The sequence below is a fragment of the Trachypithecus francoisi genome, unplaced genomic scaffold (assembly GCF_009764315.1).
Source record: "Trachypithecus francoisi isolate TF-2019V2 unplaced genomic scaffold, Tfra_2.0 Lachesis_group8, whole genome shotgun sequence".
NCBI lineage: Eukaryota > Metazoa > Chordata > Mammalia > Primates > Cercopithecidae > Trachypithecus > Trachypithecus francoisi.
The window spans coordinates 95,291,742-95,317,957 of NW_022681473.1; the positions used below are offsets into that span (position 1 = coordinate 95,291,742).

At 36.5% G+C, this 26,216-nt stretch overlaps 1 protein-coding gene and 1 long non-coding RNA gene across 2 annotated transcripts; one reads left to right on the plus strand and one right to left on the minus strand.

The window, feature by feature from the left end:
* Nucleotides 1-2,431: 2,431 nt before the first annotated feature.
* On the minus strand, nt 2,432-4,304 carry CARD18 (caspase recruitment domain family member 18). Its single transcript, XM_033204981.1, has 3 exons — nt 4,191-4,304; nt 3,284-3,550; nt 2,432-2,569 (listed from the first exon to the last, which is right to left on the minus strand). Exons 1-3 carry the CDS (start codon nt 4,195-4,197, stop codon nt 2,565-2,567), a joined length of 279 nt encoding a protein of 92 aa, XP_033060872.1. The 5' UTR covers nt 4,198-4,304; the 3' UTR covers nt 2,432-2,564.
* A 17,019-nt stretch (nt 4,305-21,323) lies between these two features.
* Nucleotides 21,324-25,490, plus strand: LOC117081269. The gene is made up of 3 exons (XR_004436146.1): nt 21,324-21,535; nt 22,469-22,536; nt 25,297-25,490. It is a non-coding gene; the product is annotated as an uncharacterized LOC117081269 (long non-coding RNA).
* Nucleotides 25,491-26,216: the final 726 nt, after the last annotated feature.

Here is a 26,216-nt window from a genome sequence, read left to right on the forward strand (position 1 = left end):
GAGCATTCTGATAAGAGGAAATAGAGCGAGATGGGGAAAGTGCAGACATGGAAATGAGGAAAGAGTCTGCATCAAGGGCTTAGCACTCTACTCCACAATGCTAATGCACTCCACGAGGAGGCTGGATAGGTAAGAAGGACATGGAGAATAACCTTTTTTGGTCATGTTAAAGGCCAACACAGGAAAGCTATTGTTTTGTTTTAAATAGAGGTATAACTTACATGCCCCCAAAATTGTCTGGCTCTAACAGTGGTGACTCCAAAATATTTTTGTGTGAAGAGCTTATGGATGATTGTCTGATTGAGGAAGGGGAGATTCAAGAGAAGTAAAGGAGTTGTTTTGAACTGTGTGTTTTTGTTTTATTTTGTTTTAGATTCTACTATTTGATCTAGATATATGTTTACTAGGTTAATTGAAAACACATTGTGTTTAGCTACTTTTCGGCTTCAGGGGATCAAGTCAGGTTAGGTAGTAAAAAAGACTCCTAGATTGAGACACTCCTTTAAATCCTTCCTTTCTGTGACCTCACAGACATCACTGCTGATTGCCTGTTGCTGTCCAACATAAATTATCCAAGGTTCTTAGCAGGGGCGCTAATTGGCTCTAACAGCTTCATTGAAGGTAAGGATACTCATGAGCTGCCCTAATCATCACATAAATTATATAGACTGGAGAGACTTTTACAGTCTTGATTTGATTATTTATAGGTTTTATACTTTATATGGAGTTAAAGAAAAATTATATGGGTTATGATTTGTATTCCCTGGACTTTTATCCTTTATTCTGTATCATGATTCTATGTTTCTACAAATGAAGGTATCAATAAAATTATTATACATGCAGGAAAAATATATTGCTTCCTCATTCATCGGCAAGAATTGGGTTTAGCCCTTTGTAAACTCATTTCATTCTTTCAAAGACTCTATGTGGATGGTGTTTTTAATTCCTTTATACGTATAAGGAATTTGCGCCTCAAAAAGGTTAAGATAACTTCCAAATGATCACTGAGTTTATGACAGACCTATCTTGACCTCAAACTCGTTCCCCTTGAATACTGAGCACACTGCCAAACTATACTCAAAATGTAATTCCCTGTGTATTATTCCGAGACAATGTCTGAGACTGGGCAATTTACAAAAGAAGGAGGTTTAGTGGACTTACAGTTCCACATGGTTGGGGAGGCCTTACAATCATAATAGAAGACAAGAAGGAGCAAGTCACGTTTTACATGTATGGCAACAGGCAAAGAGAGAGAGCTTGTGTAGGGAAACTCCCATTTTTAATACCATCAGATTTCATGAGACTTATTCATCATTATAAGAACAGAGTGGGAAAGACCCGTCCCTGTGACTCACTTATCTCCCACAGCGTCCCTGCCACAACACATGGTAATTATGGGAGCTACAAGATGAGACTTGTGTGGGGACACAAAGCCAAACAATATCACCCTCAAAATGTGTTTTCTCAATTAAACCTTCTGATTACAAATGAGAATAGCTGTAACCTTAATCACTTATCTCAAATAAACACTTCCTGTCACTGGCAGATACCTCCTCTGTAGAAGAAAATAACAAACATCCGCATTTACTGTATTTGGTGTCAACCTATAATGATTCTTTTCTCCACAATTTATGACTGACAAATTCAAGAAGGAGAAGAATCCCATTAAGTTTTATTTTACTTTGCTAAAGAGCTTGGAAAAAGTGTGCAAACCTAAAAAATTCAGGAAATTCATTGGCCTTTGTTCCTGGCACCCAATCCTTTGCTAGCACCTATGCCAGAAATTTTAGAAATCGACATGAGTTAACAAATTAGAAGACATCCTGAGGCATCTAGAAGACAATGCTTCATTATTTAACACTATATACACAGGGAAAAGATAGCCTAAGCATAATTAATAACCAGTGTTTTGCTCTGAAGGGTGCAAAGCGATGACATGCCATCACACTATCTTGACTCCACAAATCTCCATTCCTCAGACATTAAGTCATACCTTGTTGTACCCTGCCCATGTGGACTTGAAATGCTATCAGTGCTTTTATGAACAGTTTTTTTTGTGGAAGCCTGATGTCTGGCAATGGAGTATCTGCCATGGATTTTCCCTATTATTTTCCCAGAAAGGAAGTTTTGTTTATTATGTTGAGTAATTGTCATAGACCTGGGCCTGAACAACTAGATGAGAACATTACAAAGAAGAAATGCTATTTAAAATTCTCAGTGGGGACTTCATTTTATTCCCATTACATCAGACTCTCCGTGCTAAAAGCACCAAAGCAGGCTGTACATGTCTCTACAGGATTGCAAATGAACTAAACCAAAAAGAAGGGAAAGGAAGGGACTTTCTTAGTTACATTACAATTATCATGACCTTCATTATTATTGATGAATTATCCTCTGTTGGTATGGGGAGAGAAAGAATAAGAAGCAAGTAATGTGAGAGAATGCAAGATTTATTCTAAACCAATCAGATTAATCAGGTCTCAAACAATCAGTTTTTTTACAAGAATGTCTTCTCCCTTGAAAGCAGCTCTGGAAAGTCTCTAAAGTGCTCCAGAGTTCCATCTTCACTCTGTGGAGGGAGAAAAGTGTTATTGGAATGGGCCAGCTCAGATACAAGAGCCTGCATCTGGGCTCTTAGGAGGCCTAGAAATACAAAGGGATAGGCTACAGAGAATGGCCTGTAGACTAGCCCCACGCAAGTAGACTATGTTACACAAAAGAAAAGGCAGAGGAGATGACTTCCAAAGAGAATCCATATATAATTTCATGCAAATATAATTATTTAGTGCATATTTAATTCTATGTACACACTCAATTTATTCTTTGACAATTCCATCATCATTGTATATTCTGAAAAGTACTTAATAGGGAGATGGGGTAAGAGCAGGGTGGTAGGTAAAAAAGAGCTTTTACCTTCTCTTCCAATAAATACATGGGCTTCTTAGGCTCAAGAGGGAGGGATGTTGTACATTGCTTCCCAGGACCATTCCAAGGATTCAGGATAAAAACATCTAGACTCTTTAAATGAACTACAGTAGTGATCTACCACCTACATAGAACTAGAGATGAGCTGTAGTCAGCAGAGGGTACTGACAGAATAGGTACAAGGGACACAGAAAAGTAAAGAGAAGAGACAAAAGCTAGAACCATGCATAAAGGAATGGGGTCTGAGTCTGAAATGATAGGAACCCTATTATCAACTGACAAGACAAGTGAAGGAAATCATAATTGAATTGAAGATACAGGCACTATGTGGACATTAGGTTGAATCATTCCACCTTACCTTTGTGCAAACCCATCTTTGCGGCAAGTTGAGGGTCTTCTTCACAGAGATGCTTGATAAATTTGAGGCAAGACTTGGGTCCTTTTCCGATAACAAGGTCAATCAAGACTCGAGCCTTATCCATGACAGTGTCATTTTCATCTCTCACTTTGTTCATGTCTTCCTGGCTAATAATTTCATCCTCTAATAGGCAATCCAGCAAGGCATTTATTGTGCCTGCACCCACTGATTGGATAAAAATTCTTCTCTTTTTATGCAAGAGGTGGTCTGTTGGAAGCACAAAGATTCCTCAAATAATGAACACGACACAATTTCCCTCTCAATTTACCAACAGAGAAACAATCATTTAAACACTTCTCTTCACAAGTACAGTAATCCCAAGGAATGGTCTTACACCTTTGCATTTATTCCATGTACTTCCCTCTGATTCTAGCATTACCTATATATGCTCACTGAGTGACCTGGGAAACTTGATTTCATTATTTTTCTGTTAATCTCCTAAAAATCAGAAGTCATTCTGTTCTGACACATCCCAATTTCTTGAATTTTGAAGGGAATTGACAGTTTCATGAATTTTGAAGGGAATTGACTGTTTCCTTTGAGAACAACAGCTGCTGATACCTATCCTGTGCCCATTCTCATCCTGAACTACGTAACTCTTCAAATGCGGACAACACTAGCAAAATTATAGCAGATACCAGTAGGATCCCAGATTCTTCCTGGCTTTTATCTGTTCCTTCAAAAATGCTGTGCAAGTCTGGGCATCTTCCCACCCTGCCTCTCCCTTCTTCTTTCCCTCTCCACCTCAAGGCTGCTCACACAAACATTCACAAAGCCTAATGAGAAAGGCAGTCCTTTCCCAAACTAATTCCTCCCTAAGACCTATCCTTTCCTGGGGAAGACTTACCAGCCATGGCTCCTCACGCTGGCACTTGCAATGTGTGTTACAGTTGCAATGACAGGCAAGGTAGCTCTATCCTTTTAGGTAGGGCGTGTATACAGATCAATGAATAATACTTACACCTACACATGTGTATTTATAATTATTTCCCAAGAAGCTGTTAACTATTGTCATTTCCCAAGGTATTTTTACATAATTGAATCTCAGATTGTAGCATGAACTGTGCCCATAAGAAAACTGCTTCACCATTCCTTGGTGGGCGAGAAACAAGAATAAGAGAGAAATAAGAAGGCACATACAGAGCTAAACACATACAGTAAACAATTTTAATTCACTGAGATGTAAATAGAAAGTAAAATCAGAATATAGGGTAGTTTTTCCACCTAAATCAAGTACTAAGAGTTCTTTTTTTAAATTATGGTAAAATATACATAATATAAAATTCACCATCTTAGCCCTTTTACAGTACCCAGTTCAGTGGCATTAAGTACATTCACATTGCTGTGTAGCCATCAATACCATCCAACTGCAATTCTTTTCATTCTGGGAAATTGAAATTCTATACTCATTAAACTGTAACTCTATATTCTTTCCTTCCATCAGCCCCTGGCAACTACCATTCTACTTTCTGTCTTTATGAATTTGACTTCTCTAGGTATCTCATGTAAGTAGAATTATACGGTATTCATTTTTTGATGCCTGACTTATTTCACTTAGCGTAATGGCCTCAATGTTTATTCATGTTGTGGCATGGGTTACAATTTCCTTTCTTTTTGAAGTTCAATAATACTCCATTCTATGTATGTACCACATTTTAGTTTACACATTCTTCACTGAGCACAGATTTCTTCCCCCTTTTTGCTATTGTAAATAACACTGCTATGAACATGGTGTACAAATATGTTTTTGAGATTCTGCTGTCAACTATTTGGAATATATACCCAGAAGTGGAATTGACAAATCATAGAGTAATTCTATTTCATTTTGTTTCGTGAAATCGGTATGCTGTTTTCCATAGCAGCTGCAGTATATTACATTCCCACATATAAAGCACAAGCATTCCAATTTGTCCATGTCCTCGTCAATACATATTATCTTTCTATTCTTTTGATAATAGGCATCCTAATGGGTGTGAGATGGACTAAGATTTCTTACCTTCCTTTCATTGTCTTTTAACTACGCTCTAGGCTGTCTACAGACACATAAATGGTGTATGAAGCAGTTTTACTATTTGGAATGAAAGTGTTTTATTATCTAAGGCCCTTTGTCTTCAGATGGCACCATTTTAAGTAACACTGTATCACAAAGATTAAGGGCACAGACTCTGAAGCCAGAATGGTTGGATCCACATTTTAACTTCTGATCTCAGGAAAGAAAATTAACCAAGCCTTAGTCTTCCTATCTTCCAAATAGGTTTGATGAAAATTCCTACCTTGCAGTTTTATTGTGAGTATTTAATGAACAAATATAAGTCATCAAAATATGCCTTGCTTCTGCGTCCCTGTGCTGTGCCCTGTAATCCCCCTCGAGATGGTTACAGGGATCACTCATGTTTATTTTCCAGGGTTAGTATCCCTCATTGTTAAGCATACTGGAAACTGCTGCTTCATATATTTTGTCTGTTTTTGTTTGTTTTAGACAAGAGTGTAAATCCAGTCTCTATTAAGTCATCTTGACAGAAAGTAGGAATCTCAGGTCCTTAATTTTAACTATAAATTTTCACCTCAGGTTTCATGTACTAGAGCCTAACCTTAGAGACATTCTTCCTTTCAGTTCTCATCAAGACCTGTTCCTCTCAGTCCTCTGAAATTTCAGTCTCAACTTTTTGTTTTATAAAACCTTATTTCAGATTCTTTTTTCACTCACTTCCCACTTCCTTCCTTATCTCTTCCATTGGCCAGTAAATATTTCTGATTTTGTGCCCATCAAAAATAGTCACAAATTACCCTATTTCATCAAACTTTGACTTTATGAACAAAGACATCTAACATAGAACTTCTTCTGTGTTCTGCTTCACAGAAACCTGTTATTCTTTTCTCTAGAATTTGGAGATGACCTATTTTTGAGTATTGTGCTTTGTACCATCTATAATTTCTGCTGGAATTTTAGTTATAAAGGCATGGACTGGCCGGGTACGGTGTCTCATGCCTGTAATCCTAGCACTTTGGGAGGCCAAGGTGGGTGGATTATCTGAGCTCAGGAGTTCGTGACCAGCCTGGACAACACTATGAAACCCCATCTCTACTGAAATACAAAAAATTATCCCAGTGTGGCAGTGTGCACCTGTAGTCCCAGCTATTCAGGAGGCTGAGAGAGGAGAATGGCTTGAACCCGGGAGTCAGAGGTTGCAGTGAGCCGAGATCGCGCCACGGCACTCCAGCCTGGGCGACAGAGCGAGACTTTGTCTCCAGAAAAAAAAAAAAAAAAAAAAAAGCCAGGACTCTGTCTGTTCATTTTTACTACATTATCTGGATCGGAAAGTTTCAGTTCTTTTTTATACAGGAACTCAGTAAATATTTATCAAAAATTTTTTATTTATTTATCAAAAAAAACCCGCATGTTTTCCACAGTCTAAATATATAATTGACTATTATTTCACATCACAGGTTGTGTTTATAGTTTATTTTTTTCTCTATGAGGAAAAAATATTTATATCTCATATCTCTCAGATTTTTAATACTTCAATAAATTTATTCAGCATGTATTGACTTTCTTTGCTATCAGAACTTAGTGTTTGGGAATAATTAAAAAACAAAACATAGCACAATGTGAATAATTTATGTAAAATATGTATGTGTATCATTGTGTAACATATGTAAGTGGTTTATCATATACATTTGTTTAGGCTTGTATGAACAAGTAAATGAATGTAACATATAATATGGGTCTTACAAATATTTCCACAAAGTAACAACATCAATAATATATTTGGAGTTACTTTATGAGTTATATGATGAAGAGCGATCCATTTGCACTTCTCCAGAAAACGTTATTTTTGAATAAAGGAAATAATAAGTCCTAAGCAAATAATAAATCCTTTATCCTTTTTTTTTTTTTAAAAGTTGAAGATTGTATATAACAGATTAAAGCAAGTAGAAAAAAGAAAGACTCAGATTTCTTTGTCCATATACAAAGAGTAACATGATTGACTTAGATGATTATAAGAGACACAAGCAAAGGTTGTAGCATCACAGGTGAAGGAATAGGGCCCTAGAACCACAGTTCTGTAATTCACAAGGCAAAAACCATTATTTTATATTTGATGCTATATGTCATGTTTTCTAGAAAATATTCTTTTATTTAGTCTTCAAAATTTACTCAAGGCAGAACAGCTACAAAGTGATACAGTAGCTACTGAACTCACATTTGTGCTGAAGAGTCTTCTATACCTTACCATAGATGCCCTCTTCTGATAACAGATCAGCCAGTAGGTAACACTGAGGACACTTTATCTCAGTCAACACTGACTGGTACATTTCCCATAGCAGTCATTAACAGAGACTACCTTTGCTAAGGCGGCTGTGTCCTGGGGGGTTTTGTAGCCCCTCCTTGCCTTTTTTTTGCACAAAAGGCATCATGTTCTGCATTTGGAATGGCCCAAAGTTCTGAATAATATTGCCTTATTGTTTTTGTTGGTTTACCTGAAATAGCTTAAAATTCAGAATCAAACTCCCTTGAATTCATACCTGGCAAATTCTACCAGTGTTTATTCAGGCAATGTATAGGATTTTTGTGAGCCTCTACTTCCTTATCAATAAGAATGAGATAGTAAAGCTTATCTGGCACATTGGGGCTAAATATTAAATATGACTACATGTCTAGACAAAATAATTAAATAAATATTAAATAAGAATAAGGTTTTACTTGAGCATTTTAGAAATTCTGTCTGCTCTGCCCAAGCCTTGAACACCACTGGAAATACTCCCCTCTCTACTATACTATCTCCTTTTAAAAATTATATTACCTTAAATAAGATGATTTGGAGAATTGGTCTTTTATATATAGTGCTATGTATATATATGTTTCAATTTTTTACTTATTTAATACATATGATGATCGTATGATGTGGATATTATTAATCCCATTTTGCAGATAAGAAAAATGAAGCACAGAGCTTGAACACCTTCCAAAGGTCCCAAAGCAAAGAAGTGGCAGAGACAGAATTTAAATGCAGGTGGCCCAGCTGCAGAATCTGGTTCTTGATCATTATTCCAGGCCGTCTCTCAGAACCTGGTTGTAGAAAAGATGACAGGTGTCTGGCACATAGTAAGAGCTTAACACAGTCTATTGATTGTTTGTGTTAAGTTAGTAGTATTATCTCATACAGTCCTGAAAGCAGGTGCTGTGCCACATATTTACTTCTGTACTTTTTATACTGCACACTCACGAGTGAGCTAGATAGCACAGGCAAGTAATAGCTTCTTCACCTTATGAATAATGAGACTGCATACTTGTTACAAGATGAGATGAGTCAGAATGAGAGTCCAGTTTTTCTCATTCCTAGGTCAGCTCTCTCTAGCACCACCTTTCTTGTGAGCACTGTGCCAAGTCTTCTGAGAAGACAAGAAACATAATATTGGGGGGAGAGGGAGGTCTGCTTTCAAAAGGCTAAGTGGAGACTGAAGGACAAAAGCATAAGCACAGGGGAAAATATACAACAACAAAAGAGAAGTAGAAAATCCTCCAAAGGGCAAGACAAGCTAAGAGTGCTATAAAGGGACTTCAGAAAAACACAGATTTAAAAGTGCTCAGGGCTTTAAAGAATGACAGGGTTTTGAATCCACAAATGAAGAACAAAAGGCACTATATTTAAGGAGAGCCTACTGTGTACCAGGCATTGTGGTGAGTGCTTTATGTACAATGGGCATTGTTCACTCATCACCACAGTGAACAATATTCCTATTTTACATATGACAAACTGGCCTCACCTACATTAAAACTCTTGTATGAGGTCATATTGTTCATCTCCAGTGGATATCAAACTCAAGTTCACTCTTCCAATTGCAAAACCCAAGCTGTTTCATGTGCAAATACAAGAGACAGAAAGACATTTTATGCCTATAGAATGGCATAAAAATTGAAAGCACAGAAATCAGAATGCAGAGCATAAAAACAAAATTATCTAGATAAACTGGTTTCTTTACAAGGCACTTATCACTAACTGATACTTTCTTTCATTTATTTATTTGTTGTCTATCCAGTTCTACAAAATGGGCTTCTAGGAAATAACGACTTGTCCATCTTCTTTGCTTCAATACCCACATCACCTAAAACAATGGTTACATCACATTAAACAAATGTCATCTGTATATATTGTAAAATATAAATGATTTAGAGTGAATGGAAGAATATATATCAAATACAGCAAATTTGTGAATGAAAATTAATTTAGAAATATATTTGATAATATAGGGCAATCAGTTTAAAATCAGAAATTAAATGAAGGAGATAAATGTCAAAGAATATGAATTATTGAGTTAATCATAACACATTTCTTCATTTATTTTCATCCATAAAATACTTATTTATTGAGTATCTCATAAATGTCAGGTAACTGAATTAGAATATAAGGATTTATTATTAAAACAAAAACACAGTATTCACCTTGTCTATAAGGACTTTTGCTGACTAATAGAGAATGTGGCCATGTGAGTTAGTGATTAAACCACAGTCAAAGTTACAAAACTAAAGTCTGCATGGCTGGGAGGTAACGCATGTAATCCACTGCTCCATTACTAGATGAACAGGTCTGTCAATAGCTTATTTCATTCTTTCGTAAGTTTAATGTGGACCAGAACAATTTTACATTCTATACATCTTAATTTTCTCAAAAATATTTATTGTGACCCTACTAATTATATATTATACTCAGCGAGAATAGTATAAGTTAATAAGAACATAGAGTCTTGACTTCATAAAGCTTACATTCCAGTAGAGAAGAGGCACTTAGTCCACAGACCAATAAATAAAATACTTGCAAGTCATCATGCATACCAACGAGAACAAATATGTGGAGACGTGGGTTAATTTACTACTGCTTCTGTAACACATTATCACAAATGTAGTGACTTCACACAACACAAATCTATTAGCTTATAGTTTTGGAAGTCAGAGTCTGAAATGGGTTTCATTGGGCTCATATGAAGGTGTGGGCAGGGCTGTGTTAATTCTGGAGGCTCTAGGGGACAATTCTTTCTCTTACATTTCCTGGCTTTTAGAGGCTACCCAGTTTTTTTAGTTCATGGCCCTGTGTCATTCTGATCTCTGCTTCTGTTTTCACATCTACTTCTTTACTCTTCTGCTGCCTTCTTTCCTTTATAAAGACTGTTGGGATTAAATTCGGTGCATCTGGATGATGCAGGGTATTCTCTCCATCTCAAGAGACTTTATCATATCTGCAGAGTTTCTTTTGCCATGTAAGGTAATGTATTCACAGATGCAGGTAGTTAGGACATGGACAAATTTGAGAGTCCATTATTCTACCTACTACGGAGGTAATGTTGGGAAACGAGGCACTTGGGGCAGCAGAATTTCCTTAAGAAAGTTCTCACTGAGTTGGTGATGCCAGGTATTCTATAAAATAATTAAAGGGAAAACACCATTTCACTAATTCTGGGAGTACCTAAATCATATTTAGAACATTTTCTTTTATTTTTGGACATCAATTTTAAATAATTTTTTGGTAAACTACAGAATATACAGTTTTCAAATCTGAAAAATGTAGACATAAGGAAATTGCAATATGTGATAGCATAAAGTGACTTTGAGCCCATTTTACAGTGGATTGTACGTTAAAAAGTAGGTAATTATGTTATGATTGTTGTCATCATTATTTGCAGCATGGAAGAAAAGAATTGCCTACATAAATTCAGATATAATAAGTAATAGTGTTCGAATCTTAAATATGATTCGAAGATACAATTGCAAATTCATAACACCTCCAGTTTTAACAAAATATATATTTCTTATCTTTGCGAAAAAGGCCTAGAGTTATAACAGTCTAGTAGTAATAATCACCTCTAGTTTCCAATATAATTTCTAAAAACTATTTACCACTAAAGGAGGTAAGGCTTCTTTGAGAAGTAGCTGATCCCAGGCAGGGGTCAGAAAATTTATGACATAACTGTAGAATGTTTTCTTGAGCCAGAAAACAAGGAAGCTCTCATGGGTCATGCTAAAGAGGCAAAAGAGACAAACTGAAGGACTTCCACTGAGCAAGATGGGGAAATTTTAACATCGGAAAAAATGATGTCTTTAAATGATTATGAAAACACATAGGGTATATCAAAAGCAGTGAGTACGAACTAAGTTTCTTAGAGAGTATGAAACAAAACAAAATTTTTGAGTACCAGTAAAAGTTGCCAGGGCACCAATTAATTGATAATTAAAGTGAAATAATTAAGTCTTTATCTCGATCTTTTCATGTGAATTATATTTCTGAATTTGATAATTAAAGTGAAATAATTAAATCTTTATCTTGATCTTCTCATGCGAATTGTGTTTCAGCCTAACAAAATTAGGTGCTAGTACATAAGGGAAAATTCTTGTATTAAGAAGTCCAGTTAATTAATAAATGGATAAAAATTAGAAAAAACCTATAATCTCACAGGTTGTAATGACAGATATGATCATGACAATGGCAATCAGTGGGTGGTAAAATCATTAGTAAAGGTTGACAAGGACCTTTAGAAAGAAGGGATCAAGCCGAACTCACAGATTATTTCTAGTATCATTAAAGCTGAGACATTTTAGGTGTTATGTACCTTCTAATATTCTACAGTATGAAGTAATCAGCATCACCTAAGAAGTATTCTTTCAAAATAAAATTAGCCTGATTCTAATCACAATTTTAGAAGTAACTTTCAGGCCAGGCGCAGTGGCTCACGCCTGTAATCCCAGCACTCTGGGAGGCAGAGGCGGGTGGATCACCTGAAGTCAGGAATTCTAGACCAGAAAGGCCAACATGGCAAAACCTTGTCTCTACTAAAAATACAAAAAGTAGCTGGGCGTGGTGGCACACACCTGTGATCCCAGCTACTCGGGAGGCTGAGGCAAGAGAATCGCTTTAACCCAGGAGGCAGAGGTTGCAGTGAGCCAAAACTGCGCCATTGCACTCCAGCCTGGACAACAAAGTGAACACTTGTCTCAAAAAAAGAAAGAAAGAAAGAAAAGAAGTACCCTTTGCTTTCAATTGACAGCAAATCTGGGGCATAGATGAAGTAGTTAAACACCACCAGAAGTCAGCTAAATCCTGAATGTGAGCTATTCTGTGGGAAAATTTACCTAATTATTTCAAAAGGCTTTTGTACTTAAACAGAGAAAATCAAAAAATATTTATAAGAGACACAGATATAACCAGATGCAAAGAGCAGATATCATTTGCATTTTGATTTATATAAACGAAGTATACTACTTTTTTTCAAAATACATAATAAACTAAATGACATCACAAAAAATTAAACAAATATTCATGAGTTCATACTGATATACAGTCATGTACTACATAAATATATTTCAGTCAAGAATAGACTATATATAAGATAAAGGTCACGTAAGATTACAATGGAGCTGAAAATTTATTATCTAATTTTTGCTATATTATACATTATATCATTATTTTATAGTGTACTTCTTATACTGATTTTTTAAAAGTTAACTGTGAGACAGCCTCAGGCATATCCTTCAGGAGGGATTCCAGAAGAAGGCATTGTCATCATAGGAGATGACAGCTCCATGTATGTTATTGCCCCTGAAGACCTTCCAGGGAGACAAGATGTGGAGGTGAAAAAGAGTGATATCGATGATCCTGACCCTGTATAGGCCTAGGCTCATGTGTCTGTTGGCTCTTAGTGTTTAATTTAAAAGTTTTAAAAATAAAAAAAGAGAAAGTAATAGTACAAATTTTAAACAGAAAAAGCTTATAGAATAAGGATATAAAGAAGGCCGGGCACGGTGGCTCACGCCTGTAATCCCAGCACTTTGGGAGGCTGTGGCGGGCGGATCACGAGGTCAGGAGATCGAGACCATCCTGGCTAACACGGTGAAATCCCGTCTCTACTAAAAATGCAAAAAAGTAGCCAGGCGTGGCGCCTGTAGTCCCAGCTACTTGGGAGGCTGAGGCAGGAGAATGGCGTGAACCCAGGAGACGGAGCTTGCAGTGAGCCGAGATCGTGCCACTGCACTCTGGCCTGGGCGACTGAGCAAGACTCCGTCTCAAAAAAAAAAAAAAAAAGAATAAGGATATAAAGAAAGAAAATATTTTTATACAGCTATACTACATGTGTTTCAAGCTAAGTGTTATTACAAAAGAATCAAAAAGTTTAAAAAGCCAAGAAGTTTATATAGTAAAAAAAAAAAGCTACAGTAAGCCAAGATAAATATATAATGAAGACAGAAAAGCATTTTTAATACATTTGGTATTTGATGTTGCCTAAGTGTATGTTTATAAAGTTTGTAGTTTATGGTAATGTCCTAGGACTTCACATTCGCTCATTACTCATTCACCCACTGACACACAGAGCAACTTGCCGTCCTGAAAAGTTCATTTATCGTAAGTACCCTGTAAAGATGCACCATTTTTTACCTTGTATACCATGTTTTACTGTACCTTTCATATGTTTAGATACACACTTACCATCGTGTTATAGTTAACTGCAGCATTCAATACAGTAACATGCTATGCAGGTTTATAGCCTAGGAGCAATAGGCTATACCATTGCTATGCGTAGGTGTGTAGTAGGCTGTGCACTCTATAATACTTGCACGATAATGAAATTGCCTAATGACACATTTCTCAAACATATCCCTGTCATTAAGTGATGCATGGCTTTGCAAAGGAAGGATTGAATAAATAAATAAATGACAGAATAGTTCAATGCCCCTTTTAGAAAAACACAAATAATATATGTAATTAGTCCCTTCTCAACACACTTCTCCTATGTAGTCTCTTTCCTCAAAATTCACAATCTATATATGAGGAAGCATCAGACAAGCTTTGATGAGAGACATTCTACAAAATGCCTCTTCTAAAATGTCAAGGTCATAAAACTCAAGGAGACACAGAAAAACTGTCACAGATCAAAGACTGAGATATGACAACAAAGGGCAATGTGGCATCCTGGATTGGGAGTGGGCACTGATAAATCACGTGGTGCTGAGGGTAGCATGACTCAAATTCTAAATCTGGTTTCATGATGTCTGTCATTCCTTGAGACAGAACGGAGGACACCCAAGCAGATGTTCAAACAGAGATACATAAAACATAATGACACAATTAAATCTTTGATGACAGTGTCCTCCTTAAGTTTAATTTCATGGGTTGCAAATAACATATATCTAGAAACTTGGCGCAGCATTCCAGGGAATCCAAATTCAGTTCTTTCTCTCTTTTCATAGTTTTAGTTTTTATAATTATTATTCTGAGATAGGGCTCTAGGGCATCACTGTGGCCACATGCACTAGTGGCTTAAGAAAGTGACTCAGTCTTGAGAATGAAGCTTCCTTCTGAGTTCTCCTTCAATGAGCCCAGAGGAGCAAGGAAGAGTGTAGCGGTTCAGAAATCATAGCCAACCTATGTCATTTCTGCATAAATGCTCCTAATTTTCTCATTCCACTTGGAAGATTTAAACTAAAAATCTATGCAGCTCCGTTTAAAAATATGTTTACAAATGCCAGGACTTTCTGTTTCTTAAATCAGAATCAGTTTGTTTAATACCACATTCCAAAATAAGAGTTTTATCTCATCTTCCACCCCTGATTCTTACTTTTTTTACCTTTTTTGGGGGAGGGGGACAAATTCTTACTGCGTGTTTGGAAAGCAGTTTACGTTGCTGCCATAACTGGCTTCCTTCAACTATCCCCTGTCTCTAAGCATATTTGACTTTATACTCTTTTACCTAGGGCGTTCTTCTACTGAGTTTGGCATGGAGATCACAATTGAAATTTGATTCCCCTCCTTTCCCACACTCCACTGAGTCATGTGATTAGATATAGCAATGAACTTTCCTTGCAAAAGCAGGCAGAAACGTACATCTGTCTGTTTTGAAAACCTCCATGGATCTCCAGACGTGTGTATGTCTTGAGGATTTAAATGATTCATATTAGGCCGGGCGCGGTGGCTCACACCTGTAACTCCATCACTTTGGGAGGCCAAGGCAGGCCCATCACGAGATCAGGAGACCGAGACCATCCTGGCTAACATGGTGAAACCCCGTCTCTACTAAAAATACAAAAAAATTAGCTGGGCGCGGTGGCGGGCACCTGTAGTCCCAGGTATTCGGGAGGCTGAGGCAGGAGAATGGGTTGAACCCATGAGGCGGAGCTTGCAGTGAGCGGAGATTGCACCACTGCACTCCAGCCTGAGTGATAGAGTGAGACTCCATCTCAACAAATAAAATAAAATAAAAATAAAAATAAGTTATTTATATTAGAGCAATTAGCTACCTACTGTTTTTACTTTTTATTTTATGTATTCATGTATTTATTGAGACGGAGTCTCACTCTGTCACCCAGGCTGGAGTGCAGTGGTGAAATGTCGGTTCACTGCAACCTCCACCTCCCGGGTTGAAGTGATTCTCCCACCTCAGCCTCCCGAGTAGCTGGGATTACAGGTGCCTGCCACCCTGCCTGATTATGTTTGGTGAGAAATAGTGTTAGAGACAAAATTTTTGCTGCTTCCAATTTATTTAGATGCTTATAAAGATACATCTTGCGATTTTTACATGAATATGTACAGTGAAGCAGGGTGATTAGTCAATCCTGAAACACTTTTTCTTCTTTCAAACGGGCCATGTCTATATCTCCAATTTAATTCTGTTTTGTTTGATCTTGTTCTAATATGAATGAAAACCTCGTTTCTGCTCTACTAGATCTATCAAGTTACACGTGGTCATATCAATCTATAATCTTATCATATCCCTCAAACTTAGGATTACTTATTTAATCATTTACTTTTCCACTTATATGCTTATTTATCATTTTATGTCTGAAATTAGCATCTCAGAAACGGCCCCAAATTGTAGAAGTATAGGTGACAGTTTTTCCTGGTGTTAACCTAAACATTAATTGCTTAAAAATAAAAAAAAAAACACTTCCCCAAGTTAAAGCAAAAAGTCTTTCATAAGCTGAAACCACTTGAAACATTACAGCAATTATCACCAGGCTAAGTCAAAGCAATGACTATGATGAAAACAGCCAAATAAGAGCCTATGAGATTTCATTGAAAACACCCTTTTAAATTTTCACAGGTATGAGTATTGCTCTGTCTTTTTAGACAGTTAGCTTGAATATTTCACTTTACTTTAGCTAATTGGGTAAATGTAGATGTTTATTATTGTAGTCTTTTAAGAGTAGTAGACTGTTAAGTGACTTTGTCACCCAAAGAAATTTTTCTAGTTATTCTTATCAGTTCTGATCCCATTTCTACAATCTATATGAATATAACAAGCATGTGTACTGATGTAGCTGTTGCCCTAGTGTTCTGCTGGATAAGCTTGCATTGTAACTCTCAAATTTATCCCAGTTTAGTACAAAAATGATATGTCATCTTATCTGTGGCCTTTATGCAAAACCATTTCCTACACCCCTGCCCTCCTACAGTTCCCAAGTTGTAAAGGGAAATGGAGTAACCATCTATGATATGCAAACCTGGGGCATAATTTTTAGCTCTTTCCAGAGAAGTATGACCTTCTTATCAATAGAAAATTTCCTTTATAGGGAAAAGAAATTCACAGAAGTCCCTGTGCACTATAGTAGGCATCATAAGATTCTCACAATTAATTTTTTATTGAGTTAAGGAGATTGGCAAGGTTTTTTTCCTTTGAGAGGGGACATGGTTTTTATTTTTATTTTATATTGTTAAATGATCTTTTCCTTTTTTCCCAATTTTTATTTAAGATATAGGGGGTATATGTGCAGATTCATTACCTGGGTATACTGCATCATGCTGATGTTTGGGTTACAAATAATCCCATTTCCCAGGTAGTGAGCATGGTACCTATAGGTTAGTTTATCAACCCTTGTCCCCATTAGATCCCTCCTCTTTCTAGTAGCACCCATTTTCTATTGTTGCCATCTTTATGTCTATGTGTACCCAAGGTTTAGCTCTCACTTATAAGTGAAATGTACAGTATTTGGTTTTCTGTCTCTGCATTAATTCACTTGGGATAATGCCTTCCAGCTGCAACCATGCTGATGCAGAAGACATGATTTCATTTTTTTATAGATGCATAGTGTTCCAAGGTGTATATGTGCTGCATTTTCTTTATCCAAGAATTGGCACATTTTTCAAAGGTAAGGCTTAGATTAAATTTTACTGTATTTTTATACAAAGTTAATCAAGATTTTACATTAATATGAGCATAGGATGAATACTATGCTTGGATTTTGCCATTGCTGTCCTGGCTAACACCTATCTACCCGTTTCTTACAGTAATAGTTTTGAGATTTGACCTGCAAATTGGTACTCCTGTATCACATAGAAAGACATCTTATGAGGAGGTAGAGCTATCACACAGGCTAAAGATAGCATCACTTATATCCTGGGGCATTAGGATTTATACAGGCCTTCATGCATGTGTTCCCAAATCCAAATCAGATTCTCTACATTCCAGTTTCAGGATTCAAGTTGGCCTTCCTTTTTACCTAGAGTGATTGCAAGAAATTTCTAACAGTTAGGCAACAATAATTGTCTAGAGAAATCACTGTTACTTAGCAAGCCGTACATCTTATATCATAATGTCTCCTTTAGATCTTTTATCTTATAATGAATCAGTTTATCACAGTTCCTTGTCATATCTGAAGATACATTCTATGGCCCAGGGAGAGCAAAAGTATATTTATATGATGAAGTGAATGTGTGACAAGACAATTTTTAAAAAACCTTTGAGGTATAGGAAAAGAGCAGACCCCAGTTGACTGTCAACATCAAAACAAGGAATTGAAGGTCAAAGCAAAAAACTGGGCAAGTTGAATTATCTACTACACAACTCTGCAGAAACAAATAACTTCAAAACCTCATAATGGTTTACTTTGTACTATACTCTGTGTCCATGGTGGTTTGTGATGGTTACCATGACATCCTTACTCTGGAACCTGGGCTGAAAGAGTAGCCTTTTCTGGAATACTCTTGGTCATCATGAAAAAGAAAAATATATATATTTTACTACTTATGCACAGGCACTTAAAGCTTTTTTGAAGTGATACTCATAATTTACACTCACATTTTACTGATCAAAGCATGAAGCCTCCCAAGTTCAACATTATCTGGTATGTAGTCAACTGGAAGGAGGCACAAGGCAGAGGAACCACTGACTAGGAATGAACACTCATCCAATCTACCATGGGGACAAGGGAAATTTAGAGCACTTGACAATTATTAGTCAGAGCACTTCACAATTATTCTCCACGGGAATTGCTAGCCAATAGTTTTTGAACACACATTATATGCCAGACCTTATGCTAACATTTTACAGACATTATTTTATGTAATCTTCACAACATTTCTATGGTGTAAATTCTTTATTATGCTCATATTACAGATAATAAAACCATGAGTGTAAGTAACATGTAAAAAGTTCCTCAACAAATTAATAGCAGAGAGAGAACTCAAGTCTCAGGCCACCTGTTTCATAGTAACACTCTGTTCTTGAAGGGATAAAGGAATAAAGATACCCAATTCTTTGAGTCTTTGTGAATTAAAAACAAAACAAAAACAAAAACAAAAAAAACAGAGTAAATGGAAAGAAAAGATGTACTGCAATAAGATGAACACAAAGGCAGCTGATTGACTAAGTTCAGATAGGAAGAGGTCTTTTACTCTCCAGGAACATTTTGCATATATTAGAGATCCAGCTCATTGCTTTCAACCGAAGAAGCAAAGGATTAAAGAAAAGAAATGGATAATAGTATTTAAAACGCCAGTGGAGTTCTATGTACTCCGTGGAAGAAGTAGCTGCTTTGAGAAAAGACTGGTTCAGATCGAAGAACCCCAGACATGAGCCCCCAAAGGATCTTGGAAGAGGTAATTACCTAGAGAAACGACTATGAGACACACCGGGGGGAGAAAAGAAGGACCTGAGACACAGTGTCTCTACTTCTTTCGTGAGAGTGAGGTGATCAATTGGGAGAAACAGATGCCGTGAACACCCACATAGTCCCCAACTGGTCCCCAGTTTTCTCTCAGTTTGTTGATTGTGTCTCTTCATTTAATTCACATAGCAGTATGGCCCATGTCTTCTTCACATCTACACAATTTATGGAACCCATGAGTTGTTCACTTAATGTTACATTCTTTCAATTACACCTTAAACCTAAGATTCTAAATACCATCTATCATTGGCAGTTTGTTTCATTATGATTTTGCCATTACTACAGTCTGTCTTCGACCCACCAAAGGCATTATGTTGGCGTTTAAAAAACAAACAAACAAACAAACAAGATACATAATTGGAGGATTGAAAGGAAAAGGCAGATCAGAGATCAGCCTTTCTTTGCTCAGCTTCATCCTTAAAGTTACCAATAAAATATTTATTTTATAGCAACAAAATGTTCATTTTGTATCTGCACTATTGAGAACCCCAAGATGAGGCTTTCAAGGTATTTCTAAGGTTTATAAAAGGAAAATATAGCAAATGCCATGGCGTGTGGATCACCTGAGGTCAGGAGTTTGAGACCAACCTGACCAACAATGTGAAAACCCGTCTGTACTAAAAACACAAAAAATTAGCCGGGCATGGTGTCAGGTGTCTGTAGTCCCAGCTACTCGGGAGGCTGAGGCAGGAGAATTGCTTAAACCTGGGAGGTGGAGCTTGCAGTGAGCCAAGATCATGCCACTGCACTCCAGCCTGGGAGATGAAGCAAGACTCTGTCTCAAAAGAAAAGGAGAAAGGAAGGAAGGAAGGAAGGAGGGAGGGAAGGAAGGAAGGAAGGAAGGAAGGAAGGAAGGAAGGAGGAAGGAAGGAAGAAAAAGAAAGAAAAGAAAAGAAAAGAAAAGAAAGAAAAGGAAAGGAAAGGAAAGAAAGGAAAGGAAAGGAAAGGAAAGGAAAGGAAAGGAAAGGAAGGAGGAAGGAAGGAAGGAAGGAAGGAAGGAAGAAAGAAAAAAAGAAAGAAAGAAAAAAAGAAAGAAAGAAAGAAAGAAAGAAAGAAAGAAGAAAGAAAAGAAAAGAAAAGAAAAGAAAAGAAAAGGAAAGGAAGGAGGAAGGAAGGAAGGAAGGAGGAAGAAAGAAAAGAAAGAAAGAAAGAAAGAAAGAAAGAAAGAAAGAAAAGAAGAAAGAAAGAAAGAAGCTCTTCAGTGTCAAGCAGGGGAAAGGAACCTAGAGGTGTGTCACAGTAGTAAGGAAAACACAGGATAGTGTATCCTATGGTCTCAGATGCAGGAACTAGGGAGTAACAGTAAAAAAATACTGGGTTAAACTGGGCTGCTTAATGGTCTGTTACCTGACCAACAGAATATGGAAACAATATATTGGACTCCAAGATATAGTTAGTGACTATTGCATTCTTTAAAAGAGTTAATGAAACGTAATTGAAGAGAATTCTAGGTTGTTGTCAAGACACAAGTTTCTGACATACCTTAGTTGTTAAAAATTTGGCTGACTTGGTATCCTTTCCAAATGATAGTGTCAATTAGAGGTCAAACCCAGTCTATTGGGGTATCATTTTTATCTCCACCATTTTTCTATCTACTCCTGACTTAGCACTGTGACCCCTAACAGGCCATAGATTATGTCCTTGCCCATTGACTCAATAAAGAAAATTATTGCTGAAAGCATAATTTGCCATAAGTCATGCATACGATGAGAAGTGTCATCAATTTCTTTCTTATAATGCTTCGGGGTTCCCACAAGAATGACCTATTGACAGGTGAATTTTCCCCCTTTTCATTTCTTTTTTCTCTGGAGGACTCCTATTCCTTGTGCTCTAGTGCTGTCCGAACTGTGCAGCTGTGTTGATATAAATGTGTGCTACCCTCTTTTTGGTCTCCTTTGTCGTCTGATTAGTCTTTAAAGATGCAGCACTCTCTTTCCACCTCATAAGACCCTCACTTCCTGAGAACTCATCTTGATCTCATTCAGGAGAAAAGTAAATCCCTCAAGATCTTCCTTATGAGGCTTATAGCTCATGCTACTCTTCCCATGTGAAAGAACTGACGTCAGTCTAATTTGACCCAATCAAGAAATCAAAGAATAACAAAAGATGTGCAGTGCATTAATAAAGACCCAGATCCACCCAGACTTTATGATCCTCTTTCAAAAGTCCAGTAGGATACCTGACTCATCATCCTGTCTTTCACCAGTCAAGGAATGCAGAGCCTCCTGGTCAAGGGGCAAAGCTGGTCAGACAAGCTTCCACCAGTAAGTTGATTTCTTCTTCCATATTTCTGTCATTCTCCTCTTCTCTGCCTCTCTCCAACTCTCACCAACTTGTGATGAATAATTACTTTGAAAACAGACATTATCTTTCTCAAAGATGTTCTCAAATACCAGTTCTTTTAGATCCTTCATGGCTCTGTCCACCGACTTTGAGACAAGTAAAGGAAGAATTAAGAAAATCATTTTGTTCCTTTCTTTTTGATCAGTGTGTTTATGTAAGAATACTCTTTTACTCCAGGCCTCCTGTGGAATAAGAAATTAAACAAATTCTTATCTACTTCCTAATTACATTCAGCATGCTTCCTCTTTTTCCCCAGTCTCAGCCTTATGTAGGATAAGACTGTCCTTTGGAAAGGACAAACCAGCTCTGTATACTTGCATACAAGACACTTTGTTAGCTGAAGTTTTTCAGAACCATTTTCTCTGATGAGTGTAAGATGGGTGGAGATCACTCTCCAGATCCAATGAGAGAAGGGCAGGCCCAGGGTGAGAGTAGAAATGCATAGATTCCAAGTCTCTGTCATTGTGAGCAATTAATGAACTTCACATACGGGAGAAGCCTGAGTTGGGAAATTTCAGAAGTAGGAAAATAATACTTGGCTTTAGTTTTCATCCATACAAAAGCCAGGTTTCATAAAAGATGATCGATCAGTGCATCATGGTAAACATTTGGACTGAATTTAGCTCAGGAGATACGGAGCCAGAGGAAACATATTTAAGTGGCAGAACTGAAAAATCATTTTAGTCATTGTGTGAATAACACATAGAATTAAGGAAAGCGAGAAGTCTGGGAAGTTGGACTTTGGAGTTTTCTCTTTGCTTTGGTGGGTGAGATGTGTTAAAATATAAGATTGATTAGAAAATGAAGATCTGAATGTCACCCATGTTTTTTTAATGACCATAACTATCTTGCAGATACCTAAATACAATTTTAACCAACTGAGAACATAAGGATTCATGCTGTGGATGTGGGAGCAGAAACGGTTTGGAAACCTGTTAATATTTTCTTGAGAAAAAATTTGTTAGCCTGCTTGATTGCGAACTCTGTGCTGCTGCTGTGGCTTTTTTGTATTACAAATGTGATTCTTTATTTATCTCAGTGTAACATAAATTGAGATGTTGATGGTTTTTACCAAGAAAATAAATGAGTCATAATAAACCCTTTCTTGTGTAAGGATGAACGTGAAGTACATAATCATTATTCGAACAGGATGTTTCTTTAAAAAGCAACTGAGATTGCACAACGCAAGGCTGTTTGGATGGCAACTTAGCGTGTCTGGCAACAGGATTTTGTTCCTTCTGTTTCTCAACAATGCTTTCAGAGGTCACAAAATTAAATCCTTTGGATGACATATACCCCATCCTTGTTTCTCTATTTAGATTTAGTGACTGGCCTCTCAATGTTTTATCCCTGTCTGAATTTCTTGGCAGACTGTGATTTAACCTTTTATGTGTGGTTTGTTAAATTTTAAATTTTAGAAAGTGACATTCTAAATAATAAAAAGATAGATTCAGGGTAGAAAACTTTTATATAAAAATGTATAAACAGATATAAAATGCTTTTTAAATTTTAATACAATATGTGTGTCTGTACATATTCATTCCTAATTATGGTGATTATGGTAAATTATCACTAGCAATAATTTTTTGGTTTTGACATGGTCTCACTCTGTCACCGAGGCTGCAGTGCAGTGGCACAACCATAGCTTACTGCAGCCCCAAACTCCTGAGCTCAAGTGATCCTTCCAACTCAGGTAGGACTACAGGTGTGAGCCACCATACTGGGCTTTAGAAAGAATTCTAGTAAAAGAAAACGTGCCATGGTTAAGTAATTTTTTTTTTTTTTTTAGATGAAGTTTTGCTCTTGTCACTCAGGCTGGAGTGCAATGGCACAGTCTTGGCTCACTGCAATCTCCACCTCTCGGGTTCAAGCGATTCTCTTGCCTCAGCCTCCCAAGTAGCTGGGATTATAGGTACCCCTCACCATGCTCGGCTGATTTTTGTATTTGTAGTAGAGACAAGGTTTCACCATGTTGGCCAACCTGGTCTCGAACTCCTGACCTCAGGTGATTCATCCACCTCAGCTTCCCAAAGTGTTGTGATTATAGGCATGAGCCATCACGCCTGGCCTTAAGTAATTTTTATTACCTCAAATCAATATAATTTCACCATGGAAAATTTGAAAACTATGGAAGAATTTTAAATAGAAGAGAAATGCCACCTACATTTCCACTGTATATATATATATATATATATCCTGTCATTTTTGTACTTTTAATTGCTCTGCATAGAGCACATAATAAAACTGATTTTTTTTAAATATAAGGACTATTACACTATATACTTATTAGTAGTAAATATATTTGGGCAGCAGTTCCAAAATTAGAAACTTACTGAAATAGGCTCACAGCATCCTTTCTACACTTACTATTCTTCGTCTACAGTTGAGTAAGTGAAAACATCCAGGAATATAGCAGTCAGGAAACAATGATACGCTGTAATTATAACTTTAGAGAATTTTATTTTCAAAGTCAGAAACTTTACAGGATTTTGTTTTCAAAATAAAAAGAAATACAAAGATAATAGAGTTACATTTGCTTTTATTTTTTTGTTGGTTGTTTAGTGGTTCAGGTTGATCTTTTGACTTCCTGATGTTCTCGTTTTCTCATAAGTTAAATTAGCCATCTGTCTGCCACAAAGGTTTAGTGTAAGAATCACCTAAAAATTGTAAAGATTTTTGAGCTGCTAAAGATAGAGAGAATAAAAAGCATTGTAATGCCTCTGAGCCTTGTTAATTTGATATGAAGCAAAATTAGTGACTAGATTTTCTTCTCTCATTTCATAGATCCTAATTTATTTAGAGCGCTGTATTTTATTATTTCATGAAAATACTAAGATGCGTTTAATTTTTTCTAGATATGGAAATAACTCTAAGGGAAACAAATAATTTAGATGAGTTTACTAAATATGTGGTGGAACTAACAAATGAAACACAGAGTTGATGGTTCTATAATCAGTACAAAGTGGAGTGTAGCTGTCTCTCCATCACTTTGTCATTTCAATCGTATCTCCATAGCACATAAGAAAAATGTATTGGTTTACACTGTATAACTATAACATCATAATAACACTTTGTATGTGTATGGATTCTAGATTTACAATGTGACCTTGGGCAAAATCTAAAAGAAGGCTATAGATCAAAGAGGAAATATTAACTCTACAGAAATGGAAAAGATTTCAAATTAATGTGACAAAACATACTCTGTTAGAGAAATCGATAGGCACACTGCAAAATAATTCCAATGCAGGGAAGGGAAGATATAAGAGAAGCCCAGTGCTGGGTAGAGCAGGAAAACAATTATCAAGGACCAACAGGAAGATTACAGGGTTAGAAACAGTCATATTTTAGCAGATCAAAACAAGAAAGTTAAAACAACATTCAAATATTCTTTTTCATTCATATACTAATTATTGTAACATAATAAGTGAGTATTTTGGGGGAACTGATAGACCAACAAAAGTAATGATCTAGATTCTCTATAAGTTTTCTGTTGTATATCTGACCAAGAATTCTGTAAATATATCACAATATAATACTAATAGAATATAATAAATAGGTGTGCTAATATAATGTGAGGTGTCCTCTAAACCATAATAGATACCCATACCAGAAGGTTAAAAAATAGGCGTAGAGAACACACTGGGATTAGCTTTAGAACTGACATTTTCCCTCTCCTTTTCAGGACCAAGATGTCAGCACTGACTCCAGCGTTCTAAAAATCCTAAAGATCATTACAAATAAATGAGAAACTAAAAGTCTGGTAGAACAGAGGCCATGACTGGGTGAGCAGCACTGTGTCGCTTCCAAAAATTTACTCTTCATGAAAAATGAAAATTACGGTTTCTCAAAAGCAACCTAAGTGGCTAAATTGGTTAAAATTGCCTGTATTTATTATTTTTAGAAGTTACATATTTTAAATCTCTAATTTCTTCTCCATTCCTCCCAGTATTTTTTAACTTTTTCATAACTTGGTTTTTTAACCAAGTTCTAAGGAAATGTGGTTTCCCAAATCAATTGCATAATATACACAAGTGATATTATAACACGAGAAATCATCTGATAAGGACCTTTATGGTAGTATCATTTCCTGAGCTTTGAGCTAATACTGAAGTTCAAATTTGGTTTGATCTTACAATTTCTGAGCCTTTTATTTCATATGTAAATATAGTGACAATATTTTAAACAGTTACTGTGTTGAATACATCTGATCATGTAACTCAACATATTTAACATACATCTGGATCATAATATTTGCAAAAATCAATTTCATTTTCTTCAAGTTCTGTCAAATATTCCGATTACTCCACGATTAAATCTCAGTCTCATAACACTTTGTGTAGAGAGAATAGTCATGTACTATAAGAATTTTTATCTTTTGTTGATTACTATTGACTGTGTTGAAAGTTGCTGGAATTCTAATTTTCAGGCAAGTGAAATGTTACTGTGCATCCGGACTATTCTAGACACACAATCTTAATCTGTGTATAGTCAGGGCTCAATATGTAGACTGGAGGAAAGTGTGGGCAGGGCAAAGGAAGGTGGCTGAGAACACAATTCGTAGAACACAGATAGGCCCTCCTTTTCATCACTTCCTATCCTGTC